This window comes from Dysidea avara, chromosome 10 (genome assembly GCF_963678975.1).
Source record: "Dysidea avara chromosome 10, odDysAvar1.4, whole genome shotgun sequence".
Classification (NCBI taxonomy): domain Eukaryota; kingdom Metazoa; phylum Porifera; class Demospongiae; order Dictyoceratida; family Dysideidae; genus Dysidea; species Dysidea avara.
The window spans coordinates 18,110,527-18,120,484 of record NC_089281.1 but is presented as its reverse complement, the minus strand read 5'-3'; the positions used below and the strand labels follow the sequence as shown (position 1 = coordinate 18,120,484).

At 34.6% G+C, this 9,958-nt stretch overlaps 5 protein-coding genes across 5 annotated transcripts in view; 1 reads left to right on the top strand and 4 right to left on the bottom strand.

Annotated features, from left to right (window-relative positions):
• Nucleotides 1-24: 24 nt before the first annotated feature.
• LOC136268237 (uncharacterized) lies at nt 25-1,393 on the bottom strand. The gene is made up of 3 exons (XM_066063516.1): nt 1,193-1,393; nt 998-1,140; nt 25-459 (listed from the first exon to the last, which is right to left on the bottom strand). The coding sequence occupies exons 1-3, from the start codon at nt 1,323-1,325 to the stop codon at nt 235-237; spliced, it is 501 nt and encodes a 166-aa protein (XP_065919588.1). The 5' UTR covers nt 1,326-1,393; the 3' UTR covers nt 25-234.
• Nucleotides 1,394-1,989: 596 nt separating this feature from the next.
• On the bottom strand, nt 1,990-3,257 carry LOC136236274 (uncharacterized). Its single transcript, XM_066026406.1, has 3 exons — nt 3,036-3,257; nt 2,826-2,983; nt 1,990-2,330 (listed from the first exon to the last, which is right to left on the bottom strand). The coding sequence occupies exons 1-3, from the start codon at nt 3,169-3,171 to the stop codon at nt 2,103-2,105; spliced, it is 522 nt and encodes a 173-aa protein (XP_065882478.1). The 5' UTR covers nt 3,172-3,257; the 3' UTR covers nt 1,990-2,102.
• A 3,587-nt stretch (nt 3,258-6,844) lies between these two features.
• Nucleotides 6,845-7,740, top strand: LOC136236156 (uncharacterized). The gene is made up of 3 exons (XM_066026261.1): nt 6,845-7,025; nt 7,123-7,271; nt 7,330-7,740. Exons 1-3 carry the CDS (start codon nt 6,875-6,877, stop codon nt 7,582-7,584), a joined length of 555 nt encoding a protein of 184 aa, XP_065882333.1. The 5' UTR covers nt 6,845-6,874; the 3' UTR covers nt 7,585-7,740.
• LOC136236154 (uncharacterized) lies at nt 7,703-9,160 on the bottom strand. The gene is made up of 3 exons (XM_066026259.1): nt 8,623-9,160; nt 8,391-8,569; nt 7,703-8,057 (listed from the first exon to the last, which is right to left on the bottom strand). The coding sequence occupies exons 1-3, from the start codon at nt 8,756-8,758 to the stop codon at nt 7,773-7,775; spliced, it is 600 nt and encodes a 199-aa protein (XP_065882331.1). The 5' UTR covers nt 8,759-9,160; the 3' UTR covers nt 7,703-7,772.
• A 129-nt stretch (nt 9,161-9,289) lies between these two features.
• The window catches only part of LOC136236149 (aspartate--tRNA ligase, cytoplasmic-like), a 47,913-nt gene continuing 47,244 nt past the window's right edge, over nt 9,290-9,958 (bottom strand). The window contains exon 21 of the mRNA XM_066026254.1: nt 9,290-9,524. Within this exon, the coding sequence (XP_065882326.1) occupies nt 9,433-9,524 (92 nt within the window). The 3' untranslated portion in view covers nt 9,290-9,432. The remainder of the gene's footprint in view (nt 9,525-9,958) is intronic.

The window sequence follows — 9,958 nt, the reverse complement described above, 5'->3', positions numbered from 1 at the left end:
ACTATCTACCATGGTTAAGCTGGATAGTAAATAAACTTCAATTTTAATTTTTTTGGCTCACATTATTAATATCAATATCTTCAATGTAACTACACTAAATAAAATCATATAATTAACTACATGTAACCAAATTGATCACTTATAAACTACATAACTTTATATGGAGTTAAACTACTACTACTACACTCAAGCTAGGGTTGTCAGTCAATGTCGATACTGTGAGCTGCAGACAGGTCAACAGCATGATATCTGCTTTGAAAAGTAGCCATCTTGAGCATTATAAATCTTCAGGGTGGATTCATTCCTCGCTGCATCATTGCCATCAATTAACACTAACTCTCCAACAGCACACTCAGCTGTAGGCATGGCATGAAGGTATCTCTTTGATATGGGGTCATATGCTTCAATCTCCATATCTGACTTCACTGTCATCTCAAACAAGATAGCCACATCAAAATCCTATACAGGAAACAGTATATACTAAATGGAGTATGAATGCAATACAACACATTAATTTGATTTTAATTTCTTTATTATTTTTAAATTGGATTTATAGCTTGACTATTATTGTAATTACTACTGGTCACTCTCCTGTGATATATAGTATGTGTTGCTCACCCATTCTATTATAGTAATTAGTTGGTCATTACACTTGTTAATAGATGAAAGACAGGGTAATCAGTTATCAATACCAGCAAATAATGCAACAGTAATTAGTAAATAATTGGATAATAGCTGGTGGTATTTAGAGTGCTTTGTAATGTAAACATGTAATTACATTTTATTGTCCACAACATGAATAGGGCGTACAGTGATATAACCTGAACCACAGACAAATAAGCTAACATTAATTTGCTAACAATTTTTAAATTAGCATTCCACAACTTGATTGTCTGATTTGCAGCTGTTTAAATAATGGTTTTGTTTTAATTGAGTACATATACATTGTACTTTTATGGTCAATGGCTTGTACACAATAATAAGGACATAAGTTAACCTCGGTCGCAGTAATCGTGCCTTCTTTTCCGACTTCATTAGATGCTGTCAAATAGAATGTCTTATCATAATAGTCATCGTGAAACCCAATCTTGACTTGTCTCATATTATTTGTGTGTTGGCTCAAATACATACTCAACTTAGCTATAAATAATGTCATCATGTTATACTATAGTTTTTTTTATAATTGACTGACCTCCACTACATTCCGTAGGAGCAAGACAAGATGTCCTGAAATTTTCATTGTTCTGCATAACAACAAATCTGTTCTCATTTAAGCTGGTGAAAACTTGAATGGCATAAAACCAGGTACTGAATACAGTTGCCATTGATGCTGTAAAACTTAAATTATTAAGCTGTTACAACAGTATATATAACTCAAACATGCGTACCGCGTATTTATTATTATAAGAGAGAGAGCATGCGCACAATAAATTAGATTTGTGGCATATAAGTGCATATGCTATAGCAGGTGGTGCAAATATGTTTACGTAGAGCGTGTTGACGTCCATTGTAATTGCGATGAAGTTTGTTTTATTCTTGTATAGAGTACATCATATTCATCATGTTTCCATTTACATAAAAGAACATTATGTATCAGTCACTCTCCTATATAGCCCATATGTGAGGGATGTTGTATGGATTGTTAAGATACGCATAGTAGAGTTATGTATGCACCAAGTCAAAATCAGGGTGTGTGACCATGTTGTTGTTGTATGTACACACTTGTTCTGCTCTGCCAAGCTATACAATAATGATATGAGGCTTGAGAGTTATTTCTATCTGGTATTTTTGTAGATAAATGTTTGCAATTTTTGGTATGCATTTCTGCTAAGATACATGGCACCACAATGATGTTATACAGTACATCTGATCTCTGGTGTTGCACTATACTACCATGTACCAGTTGATATTGAGGTAGTAAAATTTTATATTTTCAAGAAACATTCTAATAGAAGACACATGAACACTTATGGTATCTACTGACATCACTTTGGTGAACTAGTCATCATGAAATAAATATGATACACTTGCAATATACTACATATCATGCTACACAAATTTTCAATTTCCTAAAGATAAGTATGTGTTGGCAGTTTGTTATATCAACAACAAGACAAGTCTTTGTCAAAGTAGGGATGCTTGGCTCCGTGAATCTTCAGGCTGCTGTCATTTCTTGCAGAATCGTCTTTGTCGATAAATATTAGCTCTCCAACAGCACATTCAGCTGTAGGCATGGCATGAAGGTATCTATCTGACATTCGGTCATAAACCTCAATTGTTTCTACATCATTCTCCACTGTCAACTCAAACAGCACAGCTTCATCAAAATCCTGCAAAATATAACAATTAATGAAAGGTCATTAACTGACCACATTGGTGACATGATAATGAGTAGAGTGGACTGAAACACCACAACAATTACATAATTGGTTCATAATTGGATAATGCCATTTGTAAAACATTCATAGGTTTGGTGTTCACACACTATACTGACCAAACCAGTGCTTCACTCACAAAAAAACTTTATTCACTTAAGCCTGCAAACAGCACAACCAGAAACAAAACTAAATTAATTAATTTTGTTAAGTATCAAATCCACAAGTTAGGAAGCTTAAAAGGATATTGTCTAAATACATTCGCTCACAGCCTTAGCTCCCAAGCAGTGTACACAGAGGTTAAAAATAATTTTTTGAGACTATTTTAAGGGTGCGTTTACAAACCTAAGGCAAACGTTTTCACTAACATTTATGGAGAGTTCATACATTTATGTGAGCACACTACTAGATCACAAATAATTTTAACTTAATTTCTCAAAAGCAGCTAACCTCAGTCGCAGCTATAGCAGTTTCTCTTCCCACTTCAGTTGAGGTTGCCAAATAAAAGTTCTTATTGGTGTGGGTATCATGAAAACCAATCTTGACATGTCTCATGTTATCTGCAAACATTTCTGGTGTGTGTCGGATCACATACAAATTCATTTTAGCTAAGAAACATCACCCATTATTATATACTACACTGTTTTAGCTGCCACTTACCTCTGCTACATTCTGTAGGTGCAAGACAAGAAGTCCTGAAATTTTCATTGTTCTGCATAACAATAAATCTGTTCTCATTTAAACCAGCAAAATATACTTGAATAGCATAAAACCAAATAACCAAAACTGTTTCCATTCTGCTGTGTATTACTAAACTGAGAAATAATTTGTCACTCTACTTGTATCACTGCTATAAAATGACAAGTGTTACTTAAATGGAACATAACAGTATATATTGGCAGCTGAGTAGCTACTGTGACTTCCGGATGTGTACAATGAATTTATTTGGTGGGCATATGGTGTGATTTCTAAGTATGCACTTGTTGTAAACACAACAATTACTCAAACAGACTGTTTTCCTGCTAGTGGTGAGCATATAAAAATATACACTAGATGGGGTTTTTTGTCCAGATTTGAATTTTAAAAGGTGACAATTATAAATTTCAGTAGCATTGGGTTTGAATAAAACAAACACTCAGTTACTATATATGTATCTATGCAAATGCAACTATGTACGAATTTATTCTTTGTGTTTTGTTCTGATAAACAACTCAAGCAAACAAATTGCTATTTGCAAATATGATGGAATGATGTAATTGGTTTTTGAAGTCACTGAATGGATTGAAAACTGAAAGGTTATGGACGATTGTCAAATGAACACTAATTAAAATCTTCTACAATATTATAGTTGGTGTGAGTAGCACCAACAGTATGAGTTCACAAACTATTGAAACGTTCTGGTCAAGGTGCTGATATTGGGTTCTCTAGTTCAATACGTGAGTTAGCTAGCAGGGTAGATGAAATGTCATTTCAATAATCAAGAAAGTTCTGCTGCACTAACCATTCAACCACCATTACCAGCTTCCTAGCTACTTCCTTTCTTCTAGAAATTTTCAACCTTCTAATACCTTATAAGGTAGCTTGTGTTACATGCATTACTTGGTCATATAATACTAAGTTACTACCTTCAAAAGCTCAACCTCCTGTTTGAAGGGAACTAAACAATTGCTATTATTTATACAGTCTAATGGTTCGTGCAATCTACAGACAGTGGCTTGTATACAAATTTACTCCACATTGCCTTGTCAATCATTAGGACCAATGGACCACTTTGATGGTATATCCGGCCACTCTACCTGGAGGTTGGTCTTGTGTAAACAAGTTGTGTTTTGTCATTGTGGCTTTCCTTTCCTCGTACAAACAGAAGAAACACAAACATGAGGCCATATTATTAAATTAAACTGAAAACTAAAAAGCTGTGATTTGCTAAGTCATAACTCACTCTGCATTTATAAGTTAAACAATTTTCAGTGGGCCAGTGTGGCAAGAAAACAATGACCGACTGTCAAAACATTTACAATCAAACTTGTTTTGTCAAAATGCATGATATTATAGTCATGTGGTTTGTGTTTAAATTGTTTTATGACATGATGTCAGTGATAATGTAAGATGAAATGTCCACTGATTAAATTACTTTATTTTAATATCTGCTCAGCTTTATAGTGCGCTATTTTCAAATTGTGTGGTTTACCAAATTATGATGTAATTTGAGCTCAATCAGAGTCAAATAATGAATTCATAATTGTCTACTTTGTTAATCATCACGTGTTGTGAATTAGAATTCATTTAAATGCATCAAGTATATTATGGTGCTTAATAGGAAAGCATATGGCCTGAGGTTAAAATCTCAACATTCATTATTCTGTTGCGGTTTATATTATTCTATACTTTTAGTTCTCAGTCCTTCAGCTAACAGCTGTTCTTCCACACTGAATTACATATACACATAAAACACACGCGTAAGACAGTTAGCTATAACTGTGATATCTTTCACATTAAAATTATCCAGTAATATCAGATTGTCATTAGTTTTAAGTTATATATCTATAGAATGGCATGAATCTATAAAGCATTAGAGTTATGAAACACATCTATATAGCACTCAAAAGGTCTCCCATGCTGTGCAAATCAGATACTTGTTTAGCTAGTCACCACTGGATCACCAGTCCAGTCTGCCCTAGGAAGCGCCCAATGCTGATAGTAGGGCTGAATCAGAATTCCCGTACACAGATATTGGACACATTCAAAACACATTGTAAAGCATATGTCATGCATCCCAGTACTATTTTGATTGTGGACTCAGTTATAAATTCAGTACATTATATTGAGGTATTCTCTTGAGCAATATGTACGGTGAGATATTTAAGATGAAATCAATCTCTACACTATCATGATATGTGTATGGTTTCCATCACCATCAATTACATCATTGTTACCATGGTTACAGTAGACTGTTATAGCTATTAGCATTAATTTGGAATATATGTTACAGTATTGGGGATTTTGCCAGTATATGAGCCCCAGCAAGAGTTCATATATTATATGGATATTAGTGGACAAATAACAGCTGGTATATATCAAAGTGATGTGATACTGAAAGTTGAAAATGTTTCAAAGTGTCTGAAATATAGGACAGCTAAGACAGACAGCCAGTCTCAGTAATTTCCTCCTATAAGTTGAACTTTACATACAGTGTACACAACACTAAACACCATAGTAACAGTGATATATTAGATTGTGAGAGTTACAACCATAATCGACATAAACACATGTAGGTATCAATATCACTACCATCTGGTCATCTTGATTTTTGCCCATCCAAGGATTGCTGTACTTCCCATTTGATCATTTTTACAAATACAGTATGTTGCTGCTACACAAGGTACAATTAAACAATGGAGTGTCTGTTGCAAACTTGTATCGTGATTCATTAGCTCTCTGGCTTCCTTCATTAATAGGCATGCAGCTATATGAATAAGACATTAACACTTGCTAGTGAAGGAATTCTACAGACATATTGGTCCTGTCAACTAATTCCATTGGCCATGTATTGCCAATTAGTGACTCAGAATGTGTGCATAATGCAATTGCAAAAATTTTTATCCTATCAAATGCTAGACACTTTTATGTTGGAGGAAACACTCACGGAAAGCACCACCAATAACATCATCCTGCAAGATTCACTACCTAGAACATGATCCAGCCATTACTAATTTTACCATGGTGCACGTGTTTAGTAGTTTTCTTGGACATCTAACTATCTGAACCAAGAGTAATAACCTATACAATAAAATGCTTGAATAATAAAGAATACAAAGCCATCCTCAAAAAAGTTAATGTGACATGATTTCAGTGCAGTTCACTAAGTGGTTAAACCTGGAGAATATAAAGAAGAAATGTTTACAGATTTTTGGTGACGTTTCTGATTCAGAAGCAACTAAGATGAATCAGATACTTTTGACATACAACTGAGATGATATAGCAACCATCATTGATACACAATAATCTCCACTACACACGTAAGCATTCTGTAACACCATTCTCTCTCTGACCAAATGGTATCCCTGGCAATTTATATGGTGGTGTTTAATGAACCACCTTCACTAAACAATCACTCTATACAGTATAACACACACACACACACAGTTACATGGGATATTCAGTGTGTATGAAGCCTAGGAGTGTAAGTATCTTGATTAGCTGCAGACAGAATGAGCCCTCTTTAGGGAAAATCCTAGTTTCCTGGAAATATTAAAAACCAGTTCCTTGTTTTGCCATACACAGCATATCAAAACTGTAATGCCCTACTTGGCATCAACATTAGGTTTCCAATTTTAACATTCCAAAAATGTCACAAACAAAAAATAAGGTAATTTATCCATCAACAATTGAAGCCAGAAAAAGCATAGCAACTCTTATAAAAGAACAGACCAGACTGCTGTAGCACACAAAACAGTTTGTAAGCTTAAAAGTGAATAATCTTTGACAAGAAAGAAAAGATGGTTATGATGATGGGACCCGGCTTAACGCTGGTTGTAACAGCCAATATTGTGTTCACTACACTTGGCTTGTTTGAGCACAAAGTATTCTTTGATGAAAGCAGTACCTCATTACGATTAATAGAGGGAGGAGTTGGAAGAAATAGTCTTGGTAAGCTTCTATGCAAACTTAAACTGCAGCATTACAGCTTATATGCATGTACATTAAATGTGAAGCAAAAATGATAAATACTTTTCTTTCATTATAGCTATGTTTACAATGGAAGGAAAACGTAAGATTTTTGGCAGCGATGATTGCACACCATCAATTTTCTATCGAGAAGAAAATAACATCAAATATTATATCACACTAATAAAAGCGAAGTCTGGTGACTCATACAAGCTTGCTTTGACCAAGGTAATAACAGAATTAAATACAATTAATAGCAGGTTGATTACACTTGTTTTATTTACAGAATGAAAATCAGGCAACCACATTCTTGGTAAAGTCAATAGATACACATGGTAAAGTCTACTCTGTGTATTACGAAGATGAAGAAACTGGCACTAGGCTTTGTTTACAAGGTGCTTTTCCAAAGACCGATGGACACACCGACTATAACCATGTACATGCTAAACTTGGAGATTGTTTCACAACAAGGCACAAAGATACCCACATCATTCCACTACTGGCAAACATTCGTCCAAAGAAAGGAACACAGTGCTTGTAAACAGAACAAACTCAATCAATAGCAATCATTATCACTTAGATAATCGTCAACTATCAAAAAGTTTTTAAGCAATTTTTAATCTTCTTGTAATCAGATTTTTATGTACTTTTATATGAAGTTCTATTTAATTTTTTTTATAAATTATCAATGAAAATACAATACAAAATTAAATACTAACTAAAAATAGTTCAACAGCTGAGTGAGCCAAGGTGACGGCCAAACAAGTTCACAACTGCAAACGTATCTGTTGACTGGGTCTCCTCAGTGGTAATATAACTGTGTTCAAAATCTAAAACGGTCAAATTCTCCGGTGTTGTTGAGTAGGGTATCACTCCTTTAAAGAGCTTGGTGCATTTCTTGTCAGCAGAATCTTTTGGCGGATCTGTGGGGTTTTTGTTGCAATAGCCAACTAAAAAGTTGTCATCAGACCCATCTTCATCGATAATGGAAATTTTTGAAGCATCAGTCATATTCTAGTACAACAAAACAGAAACCAATAATGTACATGACTGGTGGACATCAACAACTTATCAAAGTAGCGGTTACATTAAGTATCAACTTTCAAACAGTTTCTGTTAATGAATTTGTTATGAGTTTAAGCTTACTCAACCAATAGAGCCAATTTACTATTGTGCATCTCAAAACGATGTTATGCATTCTGAGGAATATCAAATTACTGTTTGTTCAAGTTGTTTAACTTTCATCAGTGAAATAACCTAAAGCCTTACATTATCATATTCCACATTATCATAACAGCAATTGGTAATGTACACACACAAGGATTCTCTGTCACTTTGTAGTATTACCTTAACAGCAGACAGTCTTCCAGAGGTCTCATTAACAAACAGGTACACTGTATCGGTGATCTTTGTATCATTAGGTCCACCAGATCCTTCGTATTGTGAGAACTCTTGAGTTATATATGCTTGTCGAGGAATCGCTGCTATTTCAGTAAATGGAATGCATGGATCAAACCTTGCTTCTCCTATTAATATAAAAATATGAAATAACAAATAAGCAGAAAGCACACCAACTTACGCATGGCTTCCTGGCTGTTTCCCAGAGTAGTCAAATGGAAAGTTTCAGAACCAGGGGAGTACACAACACTCAGTTCAAAAATTCCCAATGTTGTCAGTAGAAATGAAGGCAGTTGAAACAAGCCAACAGCAGGCATATTTGCAGCAGAGAAGGTCACAAACAGACTCAAAATGTCTCAGATAAACAGGAAGGCACAGTACACTGCTTAAATACCCTTACTATCCCATAATTAAGTCAACAATAATCAATTTGTTCAATTAATTGTTTAGAGGTTATTAACAACCAGCAATAAAACAATTAGCAACTAACCACACTACACTGTACAACACTAATATTCATGACTTACTTTCACCACAAAAATACAGTTCACTAGGAACAAGGAATATACTGTCTCTACTATAGTTGAAACATCACATCTAACTTGTTTAATATACTGGTAAACAACAAAAGCAACTAAAGTGGTTTTACTTCTTCTTGATAGAAATTGGTACTTGTGTAACAGTTACCATGGAGCAAAATGAAAGAGCTATATAGCTTTTGAAATGTCTTTTGTTGAAGCCAATAAGGAAATGGACCCACTAATAAATAAATTATACCAATTACTACCACTTACTTAGCTTTATAACTTGTAATAACCAACAGTTGAGTAACAAGAAAGTTTAACCACTAAGTTGTCACGTATTCCATTATCACTGTCAAAATGACGAATGAGCTGTAAGTACAACACATTATGCCCTATTTAAATTTGAGTTCTAAGCAAACAAAAAAAACCGTCAGCTAAGTGTGAGTCCACAGAATTCAGTTGCCTCTCTATGGAGTCAGTCGTTTAGGATCACGTGGGAACATGGAAGTCTTCCTGATGTTGTGGAGCCCAAGATACAACATCACAACACGTTCCATTCCTAGAAACAACAAAGGAACACAACCATTAAGTTGCTTAATAAAATCACATCAACCTTAACATGTATTCACAGGTTTCATGCCACACTACAGTATCGTGTTACATCACAGCTGACTTTTTAAGCAAACAATTATGCTTTCATTGTTACCCTTGACAATGGGACCAAAAACCATGTCTTGCACAAGCGGCACACTTCTCTACAATTAAACGTTACCAAAACGACACCTGACACCACACCCTGATCACAGCAGGCATACTGACTTAATGGTTGTTAATTAACACACACAACATGTGTGAAATCAAACTCGGGAAAAGGGTGGCACACCAATTCATAAATTACAATGCTACTAATTGTTGTTAATAGAATAAAGTTAATCGGTTTATACTCCTACAATAGAAAACATAACACACAATACCAAAGCATAACCAACAAAC